General features: G+C 43.0%; 1 protein-coding gene across 3 annotated transcripts in view; it reads left to right on the forward strand.

Moving 5' to 3' along the window:
• The window catches only part of AFG1L (AFG1 like ATPase), a 763,812-nt gene that overhangs the window by 588,911 nt on the left and 149,792 nt on the right, over nucleotides 1-25,109 (forward strand). For all 3 annotated transcript variants that reach the window (XM_053710609.1, XM_053710610.1, XM_053710611.1), the window contains 2 exons: nucleotides 22,632-22,702; nucleotides 22,959-23,059. In XM_053710609.1, the coding sequence (XP_053566584.1) occupies nucleotides 22,632-22,702; nucleotides 22,959-23,059 (172 nt within the window). The remainder of the gene's footprint in view (nucleotides 1-22,631; nucleotides 22,703-22,958; nucleotides 23,060-25,109) is intronic.

Below are 25,109 nucleotides of genomic sequence, written 5' to 3' on the forward strand. Positions count from 1 at the left end.
CTCTCCTCACGTGTCAGTACCTTCGTCTCCCGCTCGGGAGGTGCGTGAGATTGAGGCGCCAAGTACATCAAGGCCCTTACAAATCACTTTACATGATATGGCTAATGTTATGAAAGAAGTGTTATACAATATGCCAGAGTTAAGAGGCAAGCGCGACAGTTCTGGGTTAAAGACAGAGCGCGCCGATGACACGAGAGCCATGTCGGATACTGCGTCACAATTTGCAGAACATGAGGACGGAGAGCTTCATTCTGTGGGTGACGGTTCTGATTCGGGGAGACCGGATTGAGAAATTTCAAATTTTAAATTTAAGCTTGAGAACCTCCGCGTGTTGCTAGGGGAGGTGTTAGCGGCTCTGAATGATTGTGACACGGTGGCAATCCCAGAGAAATTATGTAGGCTGGATAAATACTACGCGGTGCCGGTGTGTACTGACGTTTTTCCTATACCAAAGAGGCTTACAGAGATTATTAGTAAGGAGTGGGATAGACCCGGTGTGCCTTTTTCCCCTCCTCCGATATTTAGAAAAATGTTCCCTATAGACGCCACCACAAGAGACTTATGGCAGACGGTCCCTAAGGTGGAGGGAGCAGTTTCTACTTTAGCCAAGCGTACCACTATCCCGGTGGAGGATAGCTGTGCTTTCTCAGATCCAATGGATAAAAAATTAGAGGGTTATCTTAAGAAAATGTTTATTCAACAAGGTTTTATATTACAGCCTCTTGCATGCATTGCTCCTGTCACTGCTGCAGCGGCATTCTGGTTTGAGTCTCTGGAAGAGGCGATTCACACAGCACCATTGGATGAGTCTCTGAGCAAGATTAGAACCCTTAAGCTGGCTAATGCGTTTGTTTCTGATGCCGTAGTGCATTTAACCAAACTTACGGCTAAAAATTCCGGATTCGCCATACAGGCGCGCAGACACTTTGACTTAAATCCTGGTCAGCAGATGTAACTTCTAAGTCTAAATTGCTAAACATTCCTTTCAAAGGGCAGACCTTATTCGAGCCCGGCTTGAAGGAAATTATTGCTGACATTACTGGAGGTAAGGGCCACTCCCTTCCTCAGGACAGGGCCAAATCAAAGGCCAAACAGTCTAATTTTCGTGCCTTTCGTAATTTCAAGGCAGGAGCAGCATCAACTTCCTCCGCTCCAAAACAGGAAGGAACTACTGCTCGTTACAGACAGGGTTGGAAAAGCAACCAGTCATGGAACAAGGGCAAGCAGGCCAAAAAGCCTACTTCCGCCCCTAAGACAGCATGAAGTCAGGGCCCCCTTTCCAGAGATGGATCTAGTGGGGGGCAGACTCTCTCTCTTCGCCCAGGCTTGGGCAAGAGATGTACAGGATCCCTGGACGCTGGAGATTATATCTCAGGGATACCTTCTGGATTTCAAGACTTCTCCTCCACAAGGGAGGTTTCATCTGTCAAGGTTATCAACAAACCTAGTAAAGAGAGAGGCATTTCTACAATGTGTACAAGACCTCTTAGTGATGGGAGTGATCCACCCAGTTCCGCGGACGGAACAGGGGCAAGGGTTTTATTCAAATCTGTTTGTGGTTCCCAAGAAAGAGGGAACCTTCAGACCAATCTTAGATTTAAAAATCTTAAACAAATTCCTAAGGGTTCCATCGTTCAAGATGGAAACCATTCGAACCATCCTACCCATGATCCAAGAGGGTCAATATATGACCACAGTGGATTTAAAGGATGCCTACCTTCACATTCCGATTCACAAAGATCATTATCGGTACCTAAGGTTTGCCTTTCTAGACAGGCATTACCAGTTTGTAGCGCTTCCCTTCGGGTTGGCTACGGCCCCGAGAATTTTTACAAAGGTTCTGGGCTCTCTTCTGGCGGTACTAAGACCACGAGGCATAGCAGTGGCTCCGTACCTAGACGACATCCTGATACAAGCGTCAAGTTTTCAAAATGCAAAGTCTCATACAGAGATAGTTCTAGCATTTCTGAGGTCGCATGGGTGGAAAGTGAACGTGGAAAAGAGTTCTCTGTTACCACTCACAAGGGTCCCTTTTCTAGGGACTCTTATAGATTCTGTAGAGATGAAGATTTACCTGACGGAGTCCAGGCTATCAAAACTTCTCAATGCTTGCCGTGTCCTTCACTCCATTCCAAGCCCATCAGTAGCTCAGTGCATAGAAGTGATCGGCTTAATGGTCGCGGCGATGGACATAGTGCCATTTGCGCGCCTACATCTCAGACCGCTGCAACTATGCATGCTAAGTCAATGGAACGGGGATTACTCAGATCTGTCCCCTTTGCTAAATCTGGACCAGGAGACCAGAGATTCTCTTCTCTGGTGGTTATCACGGGTTCATCTGTCCAAAGGAATGTCCTTTCGCAGACCAGATTGGACGATTGTAACAACAGATGCCAGCCTACTAGGCTGGGGAGCAGTCTGGAACTCCCTGAAGGCTCAGGGATCGTGGACTCAGGAGGAGAAACTCCTCCCAATAAACATTCTAGAATTAAGGGCAATATTCAATGCTCTTCTAGCTTGGCCTCAGTTGGCAACACTGAGGTTCATCAGATTTCACTCAGACAACATCACGACTGTGGCTTACATCAATCATCAAGGGGGAACCAGGAGTTCCCTAGCGATGTTGGAAGTCTCGAAGATAATTCGCTGGGCAGAGTCTCACTCTTGCCACCTGTCAGCGATCTACATCCCAGGCATGGAGAACTGGGAGGCGGATTTTTTAAGTCGCCAGACTTTTCATCCGGGGGAGTGGGAACTTCACCCGGAGGTATTTGCCCAACTGATTCTTCGTTGGGGCAAACCGGATCTGGATCTCATGGCATCTCGCCAGAACGCCAAGCTTCCTTGTTACGGATCCAGGTCCAGGGACCCGGGAGCGGTGCTGGTAGATGCACTAGCAGCCCCTTGGGTTTTCAACATAGCTTATGTGTTTCCACCTTTTCCGTTGCTTCCTCGTCTGATTGCCAGGATCAAACAGGAGAGAGCATCGGTGATTCTGATAGCGCCTGCGTGGCCACGCAGGACCTGGTATGCAGACCTAGTGGACATGTCGTCCTGTCCACCATGGTCTCTACCCCTGAGGCAGGACCTTCTAATTCAGGGTCCTTTCAACCATCCAAACCTAATTTCTCTGAGGCTGACTGCTTGGAAATTGAACGCTTGATTCTATCAAAGCGTGGGTTTTCGGATTCGGTTATTGATACATTAATACAGGCTCGGAAACCTGTTACCAGAAAAATTTACCACAAGATATGGCGTAAATATTTATATTGGTGTGAATCCAAGAGTTACTCATGGAGTAAGGTTAGGATTCCTAGGATATTGTCTTTTCTACAAGAGGGTTTAGAAAAGGGCTTATCCGCTAGTTCACTAAAGGGACAGATTTCTGCTCTGTCTATTCTTTTACACAAGCGTCTGGCAGAGAATCCAGACGTCCAGGCTTTTTGTCAGGCTTTGGCTAGGATTAAGCCTGTGTTTTAAAGCTGTTGCTCCTCCGTGGAGCTTAAACTTGGTTCTTAAAGTTCTCCAGGGTGTTCCGTTTGAACCCCTTCATTCCATTGATATTAAGCTTTTATCTTAGAAAGTTCTGTTTTTGATGGCTATTTCCTCGGCTCGTAGAGTCTCTGAGTTATCTGCCTTACATTGTGATTCTCCTTATCTGATCTTTCATTCAGACAAGGTAGTCCTGCGTACTAAACCTGGGTTTTTACCTAAGGTTGTTTCTAACAAGAATATCAATCAAGAGATTGTTGTTCCATCCTTATGTCCTAATCCTTCTTCAAAGAAGGAACGTCTTTTGCATAATCTAGATGTGGTCCATGCTCTGAAGTTCTACTTACAGGCAACTAAAGATTTTCGACAAACTTCTCTGTTTGTCGTTTACTCTGGACAGAGGAGAGGTCAAAAGGCTTCGGCTACCTCTCTCTCTTTTTGGCTTCGTAGCATAATACGCTTAGCCTAGGAGACTGCTGGACAGCAGCCTCCTGAAAGAATTACAGCTCATTCCACTAGAGCTGTGGCTTCCACCTGGGCCTTTAAGAATGAGGCCTCTGTTGAACAGATTGAAAGGCTGCAACTTGGTCTTCACTTCATACCTTTTCCAAATTTTACAAATTTGACACTTTTGCTTCTTCGGAGGCTGTTTTTGGGAGAAAGGTTCTACAGGCAGTGGTTCCTTCTGTTTAATGTTCCTGCCTTGTCCCTCCCATCATCCGTGTACTTTAGCTTTGGTATTGGTATCCCATAAGTAATGGATGACCCGTGGACTGAACACACTTAACAAGAGAAAACATAATTTATGCTTACCTGATAAATTTATTTCTCTTGTAGTGTGTTCAGTACACAGCCTGCCCTGTCTTTTTGAGGCAGGTTCTAAATTTTAAATTATAACTCCAGTCACCACTGCACCCTATTGTTTCTCCTTTCTCGTCTTGTTTCGGTCGAATGACTGGATATGACATGTGAGGGGAGGAGCTATATAGCAGCTCTGCTTGGGTGATCCTCTTGCAACTTCCTGTTGGGGAGGAGAATATATCCCATAAGTAATGGATGACCCGTGGACTGAACACACTACAAGAGAAATAAATTTATCAGGTAAGCATAAATTATGTTTTTGTGCTTGGTACGTGTTTTTGCGTGCAGTGCGTTCTCGCTGGTGCACTTGCACGTGATCATTTTGCCCCCTTTTTTGCTATATAGGTGTCCTGCTATAAGGCTGCCTTTAGTTACAGTTGGGCTGCTGGGTGGTTGGTGTGGGTTCCCCTCTCTTCTGAGCTCTATATTTTTCATTGGTCATGCTGATTCCTCGCTAGCTCGGCCTAATCTAGATTTATAAGTCATATCAGATAAGCATTTTTCAATTATTTATAAATGTGTTTTATGTAAACAGGCTGAGGTTCTTCCTGCTGCTCAGTTGTGTAATGTTTGTCATCAAAAATGTATGCATAGTAACCAACCTATTGCATCTTTGACTTCTAAAGGGACTGTCTCTTATGCTGTTTGTACTGTTCAGGAACAATTGAACTCCCCCTCCTTATCTGAGGGAGTACATCAAGTCCACTATAACAGATATGATGGTATCCTTCCCCATGTCATGTAAAATTAAAAGGTCAGTGTCTGATTTGCCTTCTACTAGTGCTGGTATTTCTGAATCTCATTGTCATACAATTGTGTTTGAGGGGAAAGTGATGATCACCAAGTCTGTCAGGCTAATAACACAGAGTTATCTTCATCTAATTTTTTATTCAAGACTGAATTAATCTACTCTATTGCTTGTTTTAGAGCTTTCAGATGATACCTCTGCTGGGGAGACTTCTAAGGGTTAGCTAGATACTTATAATACTTTTAAATATCAAGATGAATTATCTTATTTTTTTCCTTTTCCTATTGCTGTCTCTAAAATTTGAGTTAAGGATTGGCTGAAGCCTTAAACTATTTAAGTCCTTCTCCCAGATGTAAGAAAATGTACCCTTTTCAGTATGATAAGTATGAGCATTTAGCTAAAAAAAAACTACTCTTCCTATCGAAAATGATGATACTGGGCAGATTGGAGACAAATAAGTGCCTGTTTTTATTTATTTGCTGCAAAGAAGGTTTATGGCACTTTTCTGTGTATGGGGACCGTAAATCCTATGTGGGGTTTTTATTTAGGCAGTACGTGGGGCACTGTGAGACACTATGAGAGGATAGGCTCTGGTTTTGTTGCAGCGGTGTTTGCTACATGTGTTTGTTTGCTACCGGCTTTTTTGAGTAGTAGTGATGGCGTCCGGTTGTTAGGTACGCCCACGAATAGGAGAAGCGGTTTTCTGAGGCGGCAATTTAAGTTGCACGCCTTTCCGGAACTCTTTTTGTTTGTTCTGGTCTGAGTGGAGGTTGCTTTCTGCGTTTTTAGCTAGAACGCCTTGGGCTACATTGCGCTTCTGGTTTTTCTGGGTCCGGATCGTTAGGAATATTGTCCAGCTTCAGGGGGTCAGGTAGGCACCTCAGCAGGGTGTGTTGAGGTAAGGAGTCTGCCTGTAGGTTTTAGGAGTGCTTAGTTGGGTGTTTTTTTGTTTTGGTAGTTAAACAGAATTTTAGCAGGGAAAAAAGTTTTTTTTTTTTTTTAAATTTAAAGGGACAGTAAAGTTTTTTTATTTTTATAATCAAGGAAGCCAGTTTGATTTATTTTGGGATAAAGATGGATCAAGGGGTTTTGCAAGATGTTACATGTAGCTTATGCTTTGATGCCAATTTGTAACCTCCAATCCCTTTTTGTTCATCATGTATTGATAGGACATTGCCTTATAGGGATAGACTTTTTGAATCTGAGCCATCATTAGCTAAGGCAGATGCTGTTCAGGGGTCTCCTTTTCAGGATATACTGCAGCTTTCTCCTCAAACGTCCCATACTTTGTGTCTACCCATGCAGTGCCCAGTGCTTCTTCAATTTCTCCAGTTGGGGTTTCCTTGCAAGACATTGCTACCCAGATATCTTCTGCGGTAACTGATGCCCTGGCGGCTCAGTGAGTAAGGTGACTGAATCAGGTGTGGCTATGTCAAATGTTTCTTCCCATATGTTTGAGGGGGAGGATTCTTCTATAACGTCTGAGGGGGAAATCTCAGATTCAGACAGTATAGTTCCTTCTGATGCTGAAGTTGTAACTTTCAGGTTTAAGCTTGAGCACCTCCGGGTGTTACTCAAGGAGGTTTTGGCTACTTTGGATGACTCTGACGTGACTGTCATAGTCACTCCTAAGAAATCTAGTAAGCTGAACAAATATTTTGACGTTCCATTAGCGGTGGAGGTATTTCCTGTTCCTGATCGTGCTTCTGAGATTATTGCACGGGAATGGGAGAAGCCTGGAATTCCTTTTTCCCCTTCTCCAATTTTTAAGATGATGTTTCCAATTGCTGATTCTATAAGGGATTCTTGGCAGACGGGTCCCAAGGTGGAAGGAGTGATTTCCACTTTGGCTAAGAGAACTACTATTCCTATAGAGTATAGCTGTTCCTTTAAGGATCCTATGGATAAGAAATTGGAAGCGTTGGTTAAGAGAATGTATGTTCACCAGGGGTTGCAATGGCAGCATGCGGTGTGTATTGCTACTGTCACTAGTGCGGCAGCATATTGGTTTGATGTGTTGTCTGATTCTATTCATACAGATATGCCTCTTGAAGAGATTCAGGATAGGATCAGGCTCTTAAGTTAGCTTACTCCTTTATTACGGATGCTTCTTTGCAGGTCATCAAGTTGGGAGCAAAGATTTCTGGCTTTGCTGTTCTGGCTCGCAGGGTTTTATGGTTGAAGTCCTGGTCTGCGGATGTGTCCTCAAAGTCTAAGCTTTTGTCGATTCCTTACTGTCAGGGTTTTTTCCCTGTTGTTTGCCATGTGCTGCTGGCAGCCATTTCTCTTGCAAGGTGTATCCAATCCACGGATTCATCCTTTACTTGTGGGATATTCTCATTCCCTACAGGAAGTAGCAAAGAGAGCACACAGCAAAGCTGTCCATATAGCTCCCCCTCTAGCTCCACCCCCCAGTCATTCTCTTTGCTGGCTCTAAGCACTAGGGTCTCTCTCGGGAGTGTAAAGTGAATGTGGTGTTAGAATTGTAGTTTTATTATCTTCAGTCAAAAGTTTATTTTAAATGGTACCGGTTTGTACTATTTACTCTCTAGCAGAAAAGTGATGAAGATTTCTGCTGAGAGGAAAATGATTTTAGCATGTTGTAACTAAAATCCACTGCTGTTCCCACACAGGACTGGGGAATACCAGAAAACTTCAGTTGGGGGGAACAGTTTACAGGGTGATCTGCAATAAGGTATGTTCAGTCATTTATTTCTAGACAAGACTGAGATAATGCTAGAAGACTGACAAGATCCCCATCAGGGGAGGGTAAGCTATGTTCACAGACTTAGTAAGGAATTGAATGCTTACATAATAGGGCTAATATACTGGTTGACACTTATTCAGGGCAATCGATTGTTTGGCTAAGGAAAATTCGTTTTGCAAGACACTTTGAAAGCCCTTTTGGGGGGTTTTCTGGGGTTATTACCACATGGCTGTTTTTTAGTCACTTAGGAGTGATTTACTAGGCCTCACAGCTCCGGAGTAGAGTGGGAGGGGCCTAATTGCCTCAGATACACAGTTAGAATTGCAGAGAAGTTCATGCTGTTTCACATGGAGGGTCCTGCTGATATTTGAGGGCCTAAAAGAAGCTATATTCCACCAAATCTGATCCCTAAGGGAAGGTAGGGCCACAGCAAGGCTGTGGCAAGGTGCAGTAGTGATTTAACCAGGTGTTGGCTTTAGGCTGCTCCGGTTTGGGCATCAAGGGGTTAATCGTTTTGAAACTTGGGGTGCAATCTTATTAAGGCTTTAGCTACATACTGTGAAAATTTCAGAAAGATTGCTCCATTTTTCACCGTTTTGTAAAATTGTTTGCTCTTTTTATCTCTTAAAGGCACAGTAACGTTTTTTTCAAATTGTGTTTTTTATTTGATTAAAGTGATTCCAAGCCTGTTTGTGTACTCTACTAGTCTGTTGACACTAAGGAAAATCCTTGTTCAATGTGTTTAGAAGCCATGGTGGAACCCCCTCTCAGAATGTGTCCCACTTGTACTGATATGTCTATACACTTTAAAGATCATATTGTTGCACTTAAGAATGTGGCCCAAGATGATTCTCAGACTGAAGGTAACGAGGGTAGCCCGTCTGCCTCTCCCCAAGTGTCACAACCAGTTACGCCCGTGCAAGCGATGCCTAGTACCTCTAGTGCGTCTAACCCTTTTACATTACAAGACTTAGCGGCAGTCATGGATAATTCTCTTACAGCCTTCTTATCTAAACTGCCTGTGTTACCTGCAAAGCGTGATAGCTCCGTTTTAAGAACAGATTATGAGCATTCTGACGCTTTGGTAGCCGTATCCGATATACCCTCACAACGCTCTGAAGTGGGAGCGAGGGATTTGATGTCTGAGGGAGAAGTCTCTGATACAGGAAGGGTTCCTCCCCAGACAGATTCAGATACATTGGCTTTTAAATTTAAACTAGAACACCTCCGTGTTTTACTTAGGGAGGTATTAGCTACTCTGGATGACTGTGACCCTTTGGTGATCCCAGAGAAATTGTGTAAAATGGGCAAGTACCTAGAGGTCCCTGTTTACACGGATGCATTTCCGGTCCCTAAGAGGATTGCGGATATCTTTACTAGGGAGTGGGATAGGCCAGGTGTCCCTTTTGTCCCCCCTCCTGTTTTTAAGAAAATGTTCCCCATATCTGACCCCATGCGGGACTCGTGGCAGACGGTCCCTAAGGTGGAGGGGGCTGTTTCTACACTAGCTAAACGCACAACCATACCAATTGAAGACAGTTGTGCTTTTAAAGACCCTATGGATAAGAAGTTAGAGGGTTTACTTAAGAAAATTTTTGTTCAACAAGGTTTTCTTCTCCAACTTATTGCCTGCATTATTCCTGTAACTACTGCAGCTGCTTTCTGGTTTGAGGCGCTGGAAGACTCGCTCCAGACGGAGACCTCATATGAGGAAATTATGGATAGAATTAAGGCTCTAAAGCTAGCTAATTCTTTTATCACTGACGCCGCTTTCCAAATAGCTAAGTTAGCGGCGGAAAAAAATTAAGGTTTCGCCATTTTGGCGTACAGGTCCTGGTCGGCCGATGCGTCGTCTAAATCCAAGCTTTTGAACATTCCTTTCAAAGGGAAGACCCTATTCGGGCCTGAATTGAAAGAGATTATTTCAGATATCACCGGGGGAAAAGGCCATGCTCTCCCTCAGGACAAAGCCTTTAAAACAAAGAACAAAGCTAATTTTCGTTCCTTTCGCAATTTCAGGAACGGCCCCGCTTCATCCTCTCCGGCTGCCAAGCAAGAGGGTAACACTTCATAGCCCAAGGCAAACTGGAAACCTTACCAGGGCTAGAATAAGGGTAAACAGGCCAAAAGCCTGCAACTGCCACCAAGACAGCATGAAGGGGTAGCCCCCGATCCGGGACCGGATCTAGTAGGGGGCAGACTCTCTCTCTTCGCTCAGGCCTGGGCAAGATATGTACACGATTCTTGGGCATTAGAGATTGTAGCCCAGGGATACCTTCTAGAATTCAAGGACTCTCCTCCAAGGGGAAGGTTCCACATTTCTCGTCTGTCTACAGATCAGACAAAGAAAGAGGCGTTTTTACGCTGTGTAGAAGATCTTCATACAATGGGAGTGATCCACCCAGTTCCAATTGCAGAACAAGGACTGGGGTTTTACTCAAACCTGTTTGTGGTTCCCAAAAAAGAAGGAACTTTCAGGCCAATCCTGGATCTCAAAATTCTAAACAAATTCCTCAGAGTCCCATCATTCAAGATGGAGACCATTCGGACAATCTCACCAATGATCCAGGAGGGTCAATATATGACTACCGTGGATCTAAAGGATGCATATCTGCACATTCCTATCCACAAAGATCATCACCAGTTTCTCAGGTTCGCCTTTCTGGACAAGCATTTTCAGTTTGTGGCTCTTCCTTTCGGGTTGGCCACTGCTCCCAGAATTTTCACAAAGGTGCTAGGGTCCCTCCTGGCGGTTCTAAGACCGCAGGGCATAGCAGTGGCGCCTTACCTAGACGACATCTTAATTCAGGCATCAACTTTCCAAAGAACCAAGTCTCACACGGAGATTGTATTGGCCTTTCTGAGGTCACACGGGTGGAAGGTGAACATCAAAAAGAGTTCTCTCTCCCCCCTCACAAGAGTTCCCTTCCTAGGAACCCTGATAGACTCGGTAGAAATGAAAATATTTCTGACGGAGGTCAGAAAGCTAAAACTCTTAACTACTTGCCGAGCTCTTTATTCCATTCCTCGGCCATCTGTGGCTCAGTGCATGGAGACAATCGGACTAATGGTTGCGGCAATGGACATAGTCCCTTTTGCTCGGATACACCTCAGACCACTGCAACTATGCATGCTCAAACAGTGGAATGGGGATTATGCAGATTTGTCTCCTCAAATTCAGTTGGACTAGGAGACCAGAGATTCTCTTCTCTGGTGGTTGTCTCAGGATCACCTGTCTCAGGGAATATGTTTCCGCAGGCCAGAGTGGATCATCGTAATGACCGACGCCGGTCTGTTAGGCTGGGGTGCGGTCTGGGACTCCCTGAAAGCTCAGGGCTTATGGTCTGGAACTGAGGGCGATATTTAACGCTCTTCAGGCACGGCCTCAACTAGCGGCGGCCAAATTCATCAGATTTCAGTCGGACAACATCACGACTGTAGCTTACGTCAATCATCAGGGGGGAACAAAGAGTTCCCTAGCGATGACGGAAGTAACCAAAATAATCAGGTGGGCAGAGGATCACTCCTGCCATCTCTCAGCAATTCACATCCCAGGAGTAGACAACTGGGAGGCGGATTTTCTACGTCGTCAGACTTTTCACCCGGGGGAGTGGGAACTCCACCCGGAGGTATTTGCCCAGCTGACTCAGCTATGGGGCACCCCAGAGTTGGATCTGATGGCGTCCCGTCAGAACACCAAACTTCCTCTCTACGGGTCCAGGTCCCGGGATCCCAAGGCGGTATTGATAGATGCTCTAGCAGCGCCTTGGTCCTCAATTATGTTTTTCCACCGTTTCCTCTCCTCCCGCGTCTGGTTGCCAGAATCAAGCAGGAGAAGGCTTCGGTGATTCTGATAGCGCCTGCGTGGCCACGCAGGACTTGGTATGCAGACCTAGTGGACATGTCATCTGTCCCACCATGGACACTGCCAATGAGGCAGGATCTTCTAATACAGGGTCCGTTCAAGCATCCAAATTTAGTTTCTCTATGTCTGACTGCTTGGAGATTGAACGCTTAATTCTATCAAAGCGTGGGTTCTCTGAGTCAGTTATAGATACTCTGATTCAGGCTAGAAAGCCTGTCACCAGGAAAATCTACCATAAGATATGGCGGAAATATCTTTGTTGGTGTGAGCCAAGGGTTACTCATGGAGGAGTAAGATTAGGATTCCCAGGATATTGTCCTTTCTCCAAGAAGGACTGGAGAAAAGATTGTCAGCTAGTTCCTTAAAAGGACAAATATCTGCTTTGTCTATCCTGTTACACAAGCGTCTGGCAGAGGTACCAGACGTTCAAGTGTTTGCTCATGCTTTAGTCAGAATCAAGCCTGTCTATAAACCTGTGGCTCCGCCATGGAGTTTGAATCTAGTTCCTTCAGTTTTTCAAGGGGTTCAGTTTGAACCTTTACATTCCATAGACATTAAGTTGTTATCTTGGAAAGTTTTGTTTTTGATAGCTATCTCTTCTGCTCGAAGAGTTTCAGAATTATCTGCCTTACATTGTGATTCACCTTACCTGGTGTTCCACGCAGATAAGGTAGTTTTGCGTACCAAGCCTGGTTTTCTTCCTAAAGTTGTTTCTAACAAGAATATTAACCAGGAAATAGTTGTTCCTTCTCTGTGTCCTAATCCATCTTCGAAGAAGGAACGTCTATTACACAATCTTGATGTAGTTCGTGCTTTAAAGTTCTATTTACAAGCAACTAAGGATTTCAGACAAACATCTTCCTTGTTTGTTATCTATTCTGGTAAGAGGAGAGGTCAGAAAGCGACTGCTACCTCTCTTTCCTTTTGGCTGAAAAGCATCATCCATTTGACCTATGAGACTACTGGCCAGCAGCCTCCTGAAAGAATTACTGCTCATTCTACCAGAGCAGTGCCTTCCACATGGGCTTTCAAAAATGAGGCTTCTGTTGAACAGATTTGTAAGGCAGCGACTTGGTCTTTACTGCATACTTTTGCCAAATTTTACAAATTCGATACTTTTGCTTCTTCGGAGGCTATTTTTGGGAGAAAGGTTTTGCAAGCAGTGGTGCCTTCTGTTTAAGGTACCTGTCTTGTTCCCTCCCTTCATCCGTGTCCTAAAGCTTTGGTATTGGTATCCCACAAGTAAAGGATAACTCCGTGGACTGGATACACCTTGCAAGAGAAAACAGAATTTATGCTTACCTGATAAATTACTTTCTCTTGCGGTGTATCCAGTCCACGGCCCGCCCTGGCATTTAAGTCAGGTAAAAAATTTTTTGTTTAAACTACAGTCACCACTGAACCCTATGGTTTCTCCTTTTTCTTCCTAACCTTTAGTCGAATGACTGGGGGGTGGAGCTAGAGTGGGAGCTATATGGACAGCTTTGCTGTGTGCTCTCTTTGCTACTTCCTGTAGGGAATGAGAATATCCAACAAGTAAAGGATGAATCCGTGGACTGGATACACCGCAAGAGAAAGTAATTTATCAGGTAAGCATAAATTCTGTTTTTATTGTGAAAAGAAAAAAAAATTTCTGATCACTACTTATTGAAGTATTGTAAGACTCGTGGGATAGTCAGTCCTCTATCAGACCGAACTCGGCCAGTAGTCTTGTTATCCCGGCGTCGAGCCGGAAAGATAGGGAATGTCCCAGAGCAGAGAGTATCAGGCAAATGAGGAGAGTGGCACTCACCACAGGCTGGACAGCACAAGGCAAATAGGCAGACAGGATCCGGCAACAGAAAGTCAGGCCGGTAATCAAGGTGTTAAACAGGTGGCGAAGTGAGACAGGCAGGGTTTAGCAGCAAGGAGTCAGTCCAGCAAGTTAGGGAATAACCAAGTAGCGTAGTGAGACAGGCAGGGTTCAGTAACAAGGACCAGTCCAGCAGATAAGGGGTTAGCCAGGTAGAGTAGTAAGACAGGCAAGGTTTCAGCAACAAAGTATCAGTCCAGCAGTTTAGGGATTAACCAGGAAGCGTAGTAAGACAGGCAAGGATTCAGCAACAAAATATCAGTTCAGCAGACGATCTGTCACTCCCAGGAGCACAAGAAGTAGTAACTATACTTGGGCAGTGACAGACCGTCTGCTGCCCGTTTAAATAGGCAGAGGATTGGCGCCACAGGACCGGCCAGCATCAGGAGCGTGCGGCGATGACATCAGCGCTGCACGCATCCAGAGCCGACACAGCCCTAGGCATCTAGCATGGGGAAGACGCCGCGCCCCTTGCAACGGTGGGGCGTGACAACTATATAGTATAATCACCAAGAAAGCTCTCTTATTTTAAACCACATGTATCTCGGCCATGGCTGAGCTGTGGGTAAACGTTAATATCACATGCTGCCATGGGAGCAGCTGTACCAACAGATAGAATTGAACGGACAATCCAATTTAACAAGCGCTTTAGAAATATGAACGCGTGTATTATATTGATACAATAACCATATGATAAGCGGCTGCAGCTGCTTCAGTAAGGTATTAGCACTCTATATACTGTAAATCTATACGAAGTACAGCTACGCCTGAAGTGGTTAGAAAAGCTAGATTCCATCAGCCAATCAGAATTTTTCTACCTTAATTCCGATTGACTGATAGAATCCTATCAGCCAATCGGAATTCGAGGGACGCTATCTTGGATGATGTCCCTTAAAGGAACTGTCATTCGTCGGGAAGTCGTCGGCCAGGATGGATGTTCCGCGTCGGCGGGATGAAGATGGATCCGGAAGAATGAAGATTGAAGATGCCGCTTGATAGAAGACTTCAGCCGGATGATGGACCTCTTCAGCCCCCGCTTGGATCAAGACTTCAGCCGGATGATGGACCTCTTCAGCCCCCGCTTGGATCAAGACTTCAGCCGGATGATGGACCTCTTCAGCCCCCGCTTGGGCTTGGATGAAGACTTCGAGCCTCTTCTGGACGGATCGGTGATACCCCGTGTGGTAAAGATAAGGTAGGGAGATCTTCAGGGGCTTAGTGTTAGGTTTATTTAAGGGGGGTTTGGGTTAGATTAGGGGTATGTGGGTGGTGGGTTGTAATGTTGGGGGGGGGTATTGTATGGTTTTTTTTTTACAGGCAAAAGAGCAGAATTCTTTGGGGCATGCCCCGCAAAAGGCCCTTTTAAGGGCTGGTAAGGTAAAAGAGCTTTTCAATTTTTATTTTAGAATAGGGTAGGGCATTTTTTTTTATTTTGGGGGGCTTTATTTTATTAGGGGGCTTAGAGTTGGTGTAATTAGCTTAAAATTGTTGTAATATTTTTATAATATTTGTAAATTATTTTTTTATTTTTTGTAACTTAGTTCTTTTTTTATTTTTTGTACTTTAGTTAGTTTATTTAATTGTATTTATTTGTAGGTATTTGTATGTAATTAATTTATTGATAGTGTAGTGTTAGGTTTAATTGTAGATAATTGTAGGTATTTAATTTAATTTATTGATAGTGTAGTGTTAGGTGTATTTGTAACTTAGGTTAGGAATTATTTTACAGGTAATTTTGAAATTATTTTAACTAGGTAGCTATTAAATAGTTATTAACTATTTAATAGCTATTGTACCTGGTTAAAATAAATACAAATACAAAGTTGCCTGTAAAATAAATATTAATCCTAAAATAGCTACAATATAATTATAATTTATATTGTAGCTATATTAGGGTTTATTTTACAGGTAAGTATTTAGCTTTAAATAGGAATAATTTATTTAACAAGAAATAATTTATTTTGTTAGATAAAAATTATATTTAACTTAGGGGGGGTTAGGGTTAGATTTAGCTTTAGGGGTTAATAAATTTATTAGAGTAGCGGTGAGGTCCGGTCGGCAGATTGGGGGTTAATACTTGAAGTTAGGTGTCGGTGATGTTAGGGAGGGCAGATTAGGGGTTAATACTATTTATTAAAGGGTTATTGAGGTGGGAGTGAGGCGGATTAGGGGTTAATAATTGTAGGTAGGTGGCGGCGACGTTGGGGGCGGCAGATTAGGTGTTAATAAATATAATATAGGGGTCGGCGATGTTAGGGGCAGCAGATTAGGGGTACATAGGGATAATGTAGGTTGCGGCGGTGTGCGGTCGACAGATTAGGGGTTAAAAAAATTATTAGAGTGGCGGCGATGTGGGGGGGCCTCGGTTTAGGGGTACATAGGTAGTTTATGGGTGTTAGTGTACTTTAGAGCCCAGAAAGCTCTTAACTCCTGGCTTTTTGCTGCGGCTGGAGTCTTGTTGTTAGATTTCTAACGCTCACTTCAGCCAAGACTCTAAATACCGGCGTTAGAAAGATCCCATTGAAAAGATAGGATACGCAAATGGCGTAGGGGGATCTGCGGTATGGAAAAGTTGCGGCTGCAAAGTGAGCGTTAGACCCTTTCCTGACTGACTCTAAATACCAGCGGGCAGCCAAAACCAGCGTTAGAAGCCCCTTACGCCGGTTTTGACGGCTAACGCAGAACTCTAAATCTAGGCGTAAGTTTAGAAGCCATTGTGGAACCCCTTCTTAGAATGTGTACCAAATGCACTGACCTTTCTATAAGTTATAAAGATCATATTATGGCTTTTAAAGATTTATCACCTGAGGTTTATGAGACTGACAAAAGGGAGGTTATGCCATCTAGCTCTCCCCACGTCTCAGAACCTATAACTCCCGCTCAAAGGACGCCAAGTACATCTAGCGCGTCCAATGCGTTTACCTTATAAGACATGGCGGCAGTTATGAATCATACCCTCACAGAGGTATTGTCCAAACTGCCAGGGTTACAAGGAAAGCGAGACAGCTCTGGGGCTAGAACAAATACAGAGCTCTCTGACGCTTTAGTAGCTATGTCTGATATACCCTCACAATGTGCAGAAGTTAAAGCAGGAGAGCTTCTATCTGTGGGTGACTTCTCTGATTCAGGGAAGGCGTTACTTCAGTCTGACTCTGAAATGACAGCATTTGAATTTAAGCTTGAACACCTCCGCGTGTTGCTCAGGGATGTTTTAGCGACTCTGGATGACTGTGACACCATTGTAGTCCCAGAGAAATTGTGTAAAATGGACAAATACTTTGCAGTGCCTGTTTACACTGATGTTTTTCCAATCCCTAAGAGGTTTTCAGAAATTATTACTAAGGAATGGGATAGACCAGGTGTACCGTTCTCTCCCCCTCCTGCTTTTAAAAAGATGTTTCCTATAGATGCCGCTACATGGGACTCGTGGCAGACGGTCCCTAAGGTGGAGGGAGCAGCCTCTACCCTAGCTAAGCGTACAACTATTCCTGTCGAGGACAGTTGTGCTTTCCTAGATCCTATGGATAAAAAATTAGAGGGTTTCCTTAAGAAAATCTTTATACAACAAGGTTTTATTCTCCAGCCTCTTGCATGTATTGCCCCAGTCACTGCTGCAGCGGCTTTCTGGTTCGAGTCTCTGGAGAAGGCTCTACAGGTAGAAACCCTGTTGGATGATATCCTTGACAGGCTTAAAGCTCTTAAGTTAGCCAATTCATTTATTTCTGACGCCATTTTTCATTTAACCAAGCTAACGGCTAAAAATTCAGGTTTTGCCATTCAGGCGCGTAGGGCACTATGGCTTAAATCCTGGTCAGCTGATGTCACTTCAAAGTCTAAACTTCTCAATATCCCCTTCAAAGGGCAGACCCTATTTGTGCCTTGACTGAAGGAGATCATTTTTGATATTACTGGAGGAAAAGGCCACACCCTTCCCCAGGATAGGTCCAACAAGTTAAGGACCAGACTAATTTTCGTTCCTTTCGAAACTTCGCGCAGCTTCATCTTCCTCTTCTACAAAACAAGAGGGAAATTTTGCCCAGTCCAAGCCAGTCTGGACACCTAACCAGGCTTGGAACAAGGGGAAACAGGCCAAAAAGCCTGCTGCTGCCTCTAGGACAGCATTTAGGAGTAGCCCCCGATCCGGGACCGGATCTAGTGGGGGGCAGACTTTCTCTCTTCGCCCAGGCTTGATTTCATCTCTCACAATTATCTGCAAACCAGATAAAGAGAGAGGCATTCTTACATTGCATTCAAGACCTACTAGTTATGGGAGTGATCCACCCAGTTCCAAAGGAGGGACAGGGGCAGGGCTTCTATTCAATTCTGTTTATAGTTCCCAAGAAAGAGGGAACTTTCAGACCAATCTTGGATCTCAAGATCCTAAACAAATTTCTCAGGGTCCCATCCTTCAAGATGGAGACTATTCGAACCATCCTACCTATGATCCAGGAGGGTCAATATATGACTACCGTGGATTTATAGGATGCTTATCTAAACACAAGGTTCGCCTTCCTAGACAGGCATTACCAGTTTGTGGCTCTTCCCTTCGGGTTAGCCACGGCACCAAGAATCTTTACGAAGGTTCTAGGGTCCCTTCTGGTGGTTCTAAGGCTGCGGGGTATAGCAGTGGCCCCTTACCTAGACGACATCCTGATACAGGCGTCGACTTTTCAAATCGGCTTGTCCCATACGGACATTGTTCTGGCATTCCTGAGGTCTCACAGGTGGAAGGTGAACGAAGGAAAGAGTTCTCTCTCCCCTCTCACAAGAGTTTCCTTCCTAGGAACTCTGATAGACTCAGTAGAAATGAAGATTTATTTGACAGAGGTCAGGTTGTCAAAACTTCTAACTTCCTGCCGTGCTCTTTATTCCACTTCCCATCCGTCAGTGGCTCAGTGTATGGAGGTAATTGGATTAATGGTAGCGGCAATGGACATAGTTCCGTTTGCCCGCCTACATCTCAGACCACTGCAGCTTTGCATGATCAATCAGTGGAATGGGGATTACACATATTTGTCCCCTCTACTAAATCTGGATGAAGAGACCAGGGATTCTCTCCTCTGGTGGCTATCTTGGGTCCATCTGTCCAAGGGAATGAGTTTCCGCAGGCCAGAATGGACTATAGTAATGACAGATGCCAGCCTTCTGGGCTGGGGTGCAGTCTGGAACTCCCTGAAGGCTCAGGGTTCGTGGACTCAGGAGGAGGCCCTCCTTCCGATAAACATTCTGGAACTAAGAGCGATATTCAATGCTCTTCAGTCTTGGTCTCAGCTAGCTGCGGTCAGGTTCATCCGATTTCAGTTGGACAACATCACGACTGTAGCCTATATCAACCATCAGGGGGGAACAAGGAGCCCCCTGGCAATGTTGGAGGTTTCAAAGATAATTCTATGGGCAGAGGTTCAATCTTGCCATCTCTCAGCTATCCATATCCCAGGAGTAGAGAACTGGGAGGCGGTTCTAAGTCGGCAGATTTTTCATCCGGGGGAGTGGGAGCTCCATCCGGAGGTATTTGCCCAGCTGATTCAACTATGGGGCAAACCAGAACTGGATCTCATGGCGTCTCGTCAGAATGCCAAGCTTCCTTGTTACGGGTCCAGGTCCAGGGATCCCAAGGCAGCGCTGATAGATGCTCTAGCAGTGCCCTGGTCCTTCAATCTGGCTTATGTATTTCCACCGTTTCCTCTCCTCCCACGTCTGGTTGTCAAGATCAAGCAGGAGAGAGCTTCAGTGATCTTGATAGCCCCTGCGTGGCCACCCAGGACTTGGTATGCAGATCTGGTGGACATGTCATCTTTTCCACCATAGACTCTGCCACTAAGGCAGGCCCTTCTACTTTCTACTTCAAGGTCCCTTCAAACATCCAAATCTAATTTCTCTACGTCTGACTGCTTGGAGATTGAACGCTTGATTCTATCAAAGCGTGGTTTTTCTGAATCGGTCGTTGATACCTTAATTCAGGCTCGAAAGCCTGTCACCAGGAAGATCTATCATAAGATATGGTGTAAATATCTTCACTGGTGTGAATCCAAGGGTTACTCATGGAGTAAGGTCAGGATTCCTAGGATATTATCTTTTCTCCAAGAAGGATTGGAGAAGGGATTGTCAGCTAGTTCCTTAAAGGGACAGATTTCTGCTCTGTCTATTCTTTTGCACAAACGTCTGGCTGAGGTTCCAGACGTTCAGGCGTTTTGTCAGGCTTTAGTTAGAATCAAGCCTGTGTTTAAACCTGTTGCTCCGCCATGGAGTTTAAATTTAGTTCTTAAAGTTCTTCAAAGGGTTCCGTTTGAACCTTTGCATTCCATAGATATTAAACTTTTATCTTTAAAAGTTCTGTTTTTAGTAGCTATCTCCTCGGCTTGAAGAGTTTCGGAGTTATCTGCTTTACAATGTAATTCCCCTTATCTGATTTTCCATGCAGATAAGGTAGTGTTACGTACCAAACCTGGGTTTCTTCCTAAGGTGGTATCTAATAAGAATATCAATAAGGAGATTGTTGTTCCTTCACTATGTCCTAATCCTTCTTCAAAGAAGGAACGTCTATTACACAATCTTGATGTGGTTTGTGCTTTAAAGTTTTATTTACAAGCTACGAAGGATTTTCGTCAAACATCTGCTTTGTTTGTTGTCTACTCTGGACAGAGGAGAGGCCAAAAGGCTTCGGCAACTTCTCTTTCTTTTTGGCTAAGAAGTATAATACGCTTACCTTATGAGACTGCTGGCCAGCAGCCTCCTGAAAGAATTACAGCTCATTCTACTAGAGCAGTAGCTTCCTCATGGGTTTTTAAACATGAGGCCTCTGTTGAACAGATTTGTAAGGCGGCGACTTGGTCTTTGCTTCATACCTTTTCGAAATTCTATAAATTTGATACTTTTGCTTCTTCGGAGGCTATTTTTGGGAGAAAGGTCTTACAGGCAGTGGTGCCTTCCGTTTAAGTTCCTGCCTTGTCCCTCCCTTCATCCGTGTCCTAAAGCTTTGGTATTGGTATCCCACAAGTAATGGATGAACCCATGGACTGGATACACCTTTACAAGAGAAAACAAAATTTATGCTTACCTGATAAATTTATTTCTCTTGTGGTGTATCCAGTCCACGGCCCGCCCTGTCGTTTTAAGGCAGGTGTTTTTTATTTTTAAACTACAGTCACCACTGCACCCTATAGTTTCTCCTTTTTTTCTTGCTTGTCTTCGGTCGAATGATCTACTCTCATAAAGCAGCAAAAAGATAGGGGGGGGAAATCCCACTCTATGCACAGCCATTGGAATTTTAATATATGTTTGATATAATGAATAGGGTCTTTAGGCATTATTAATAAATCGGTATTCATTTTTGCCCAATCAAGTGTATTGGAAAAAAAGTCCAGCCTTTTTTCGGCTTCAGTTTGTGGGACATTAGCTTCCATGATTTTTTTTTTTTTATCCGTTCTTCACCTATTTATTTTCAACAGACCCTGGCATACAGACCTTGCAGAAATGCAGAGAATCAAAATAGTAATGCTATTACCATTGGCCTAAATCTATTGGAAAGAGAACGAGCATATGGAGATAAAATGGTAGTGATTACACTTCATGCTTTAGTATCAGTAATGTTGCTTCTTTAACATTTTCAGCAAGCAGAGTCCTAAGAGCTTGTCAACTTCCCTCTGTCATGTAATAAATGTTGTGTGATAATGGCAAAGTGGCAAACAACATTCATATGGCACGTCTGTTGATATCAGGGATTTTAATTGGAAGACAAAACAATAAAATGGAGATACTAAAGGCTCACTGAGGCATAGTAAACATTAGACAGCCATACAGTGGTAATCAGCAGGGGGGGCATCATCAAAAATCTTATGAAGTAAGGTGCATTAGACAAAGTGTGGAAGAAACCGGGTTATGAGAAATGGCAAAAAATACGGAGAGAAAAAGGAAAGGGAAAAAAAGAAATGGTAAAGGGAAAAGGGCTGATGCTTGGAGAGTAGAAGAAATGGAGAAAGTCACAATCAGACAGATTAATGAAGGAGAATAAAAATTAGTGAAGGAAAGTAGATAAGAGGTAAGAAAGTTTGAAAGGGAATAGAGAATAGTGACTGGACACATTTGAGACAGAGAGAAGAGTAAGGTAGAGCGACAAACCAAAATATAAGCACGCAAAGAGAAGGAGCATGCATATCATTTCTTCATTTGCCATGGGCACACACATGCTAGGTTAATTTAAAGTTTTTAAATATTAATTCATTGTTCTTATGTCCTGATCCCTTACACAACACTATCTAAAATGGATTGGAATGTTTGTTTGCTCATCTGGCTGTAGAAGCTTTCCACGTGTAACATAACCCTTTTGAAAGTTCGGATTTTCTTACTACACAGCTGTTTTGTGTAGTTGAGATGTTATAGAGGTACCTGGGTGGGATTGATGATAAATATACAAGCTGGCATATAGACCTAAACATGCATGTACCTTTATATATGATGTAAAAGGCACTAAGGTGATTATCTGTGGAGGAGATCCCTCCTTCCCTACGTTATTTTGTCCTGGGACCAAGCAGGTTCTAGTTATTCCACTGTAGACAATCAACAAATACATCATCAAACTAATTTTATACTTGAAAAATAGGTAATCAGGCTTTGCTATCCTATGCCAAATATCACATAGGAAATTTGGGTTGTTAAGAACCACTTCACCATAAAAAAGATGATCAAAAGAGGCCACTCCTCAGAGCAATACATTGCAATGTACTCAACAATTAAAGATTAACAGTATGTTTGATTTTTGGGTTTGTCTGCTTTTGCTTCCCATGTAGTTAAAAGCCAAAAAACCTCCATTCTGTAAACCTAGTTAGTAGTAATGGTTTTACATAATCAGTGTTGCTTCATTATGAGAAGCCAATTTATTAATGGTTTAGTAAAAGAAACTAAAATGACATTTTCTTTTTGATTATTAAAGTTTGCAGTTTTAAATATATTACAAATGTTATGTTTGTATTTAGAGCATGATTCTCCTATTTGCTGAAATATAATGAAATATATATGTATGTAAAGCTGTATGGGCAAAAAGCTAAGATGTTTGATATTGGCCTCAAGTGTTATTAATTTCACATTTTATTAATCTTTTCAACTGTAGCACAAGTGAACCTGATGTGGAGGCTGTCATGGATAGACTGTTTGATGAGCTGGCTCAGAAACAAAATGATGGTACGTAAGTTAATTTCTCTTGAAAGAGAATGCTTTTAAAACACAATGCCCAATCTCTACTGACCAATTAATAAGTCCCATTGCTTTATATGGGTTGATGCCACACTCAAGAGGCAGTCATTGTATAAGCATTTTGTCTAATTTATGTGTTGAATCATGTGCTATTATTCATCAAGCTATGCGTTTCCTAGCTGTAAGGGATGAATTTTAGGGTAATTATCCAGACAAGACTGAGCTTTTGTTCATGTTCCCATAGTAACAAGACCAAGGATTTTGAAAGTGCAAGGCAGAGAGTTGAAGCTCAGCAAAGCCTGTGGATCCATTGCCGACTGTACATTTGAGGAACTTTGTGACCGTGTAAGTATCCTGTAAACTAAACAACATTCTCTAACCTTTCAATGATTCTTATCTGTTCAAGCAGCATTTTCAACAAAAGCTTATTTTGTCCCTGGCCTTTTTATTTTACAGCATTCTAAATCACATAAAGCCGTAATAGCAAAGAGCACTGATTCAGTGTATCTATAAAGTGGCGCTCTTTAACTTTATGCAATCGAAAAGCAGGTTGTGTAAGGTTTGTATGAGGCACATTGCCATAGATCATGTTCAAGAATCTAAATCTTATAAAGTTATTCATTTATGGAAAATTGTAATTGAGCCCTCTAAGCCATCTCTATTAAAGGGATGCTAAATCCAAATTTTTTTCATTTACATTTAGCCACAAATCAGCAAGCGCTACCCAGGTTCTGAACCAAAAATGAGCCGGCTCCTAAGTTTACATTCCTGCTTTTCAAATAAAGATTCCAAGAGAACAAATAAACATTGATAATAGGAGTAAATTAGAAAGTTGCTTAAAATTGCATTCTCTATCTGAATCATGAAAGAAAAGTTTTGAATTTCATATCCCTTTAAGTAGATAGTAAAAGAAAAAAAGGAAGGATGCACAAATGTAGGTTCAAAAGCGTTGCATTTATTTTTTAATGGAAAAACAAAAAAAATCAGAATCAGAGCGGTTTAGGCATTTCTTTAAAATTATCAACTCTAAAAATCTTATGTCATTGGGCTGGTTTTGTTCACGGGGCAGGGGCCATTTTTTAAAAGTCAGTGTTTAACCTTCATTTTAAAGAGACATGAAACCCAAAAAATGTATTTCTTTTACAAAGATATGACGAGTCCACTGATTTCATCCTTACTTGTGAGATATTAACCTCCTGCTAACAAGAAGTGGCAAAGAGCACCCCAGCAGAGCTGTATATAAAGCCCCTCCCCTTCCCCTCCACCCCAAGTCATTCTCTTTGCCTGTGTTATACTAGGAAGACATGGTAAAGTGAGGTGTTAGTTTTAGTTTCTTCAATCAAGAAGTTTTTTTATTTTAAATGGTACCGGTGCGTACTATTTTCCTCAGGGGGATATGGAAGAAGATTTCTGCCCTGAAGTTTGATGATCTTAGCATTTGGAACTAAGATCCACGCTGGTTCCCACAAGACTTCTGAAGTTAACCCTGAGACATCTTCAGTGTGGAGACCGCTATCATGCTACAAGCAGCATTAAGGTATGTGCAGCCTTTTTTTCTGAGGAGACTTGGTGTATCAGAACTGGCTGGCATTATTTCCCTGTATGGGAATGGGCTAAGCAGTAAAACCTATTTTAATAAGAGGGGTGTTACTGGAGTCCCTATTTTATATTTATCATTAGTTGATATTTGGGCATTATGTGACATGGGAGACAATATAAAAACTATGTTTTATGTTTTTTATTTTTGGCACTTAAAACTTATTGGTTTTATGCTTGAGGGTTATATTGTGTGTGTATTTTTACTTTAGTGCAAAACTGCATTTCCATGCAGTGTTGTTTGTGCCTACTCTGACTTTTGACCTTAAGGGGCGGAGTCTATTTTGGTGCAATTTCTACAGGCTTAGCAGCAGCAAACAGTAACTCGGTGGCTCCTGAACTGTGTAGCTGGTCTGAAGGGTTGGAAACTTGATTTGAAGTACCCTGGGGGCAGGTAGGCGACACAGCAGAGCTGTGGCGAGGTGCAGAGTGTGTTTTTTATCAATCTTTTGACTACATGTTGATATAAGTACTTCTAAAGCCTTATTTCTGCCCTTGCTTCTGTGTGCAGTAATTTTTGGATTAACCAACGATATTAAGTTAAATTTGGGAATAATTTAACGATTTTTGTGCATTTTGGAAAAATTGTTCACTTTTTCTTTTTTTAAAGGCACAGTACACGTTTTTTTTTTCTAATTTTTATTTTATGCTATAAATAAGTGTTTAAACGACTTTTGTGGTATTACTAGTCTGTTCAACATGTCTGACTTTGAGGTTTCTCTATGTGTTTAGAAGCTATTATGCAACCCCTCTAACATTGTGTAACTTTTGTACTGATAGGGCTTTACAATGTAAAAAG

The sequence above is a fragment of the Bombina bombina genome, chromosome 4 (assembly GCF_027579735.1).
Source record: "Bombina bombina isolate aBomBom1 chromosome 4, aBomBom1.pri, whole genome shotgun sequence".
In the NCBI taxonomy this organism is placed as follows: Eukaryota; Metazoa; Chordata; class Amphibia; order Anura; family Bombinatoridae; genus Bombina; species Bombina bombina.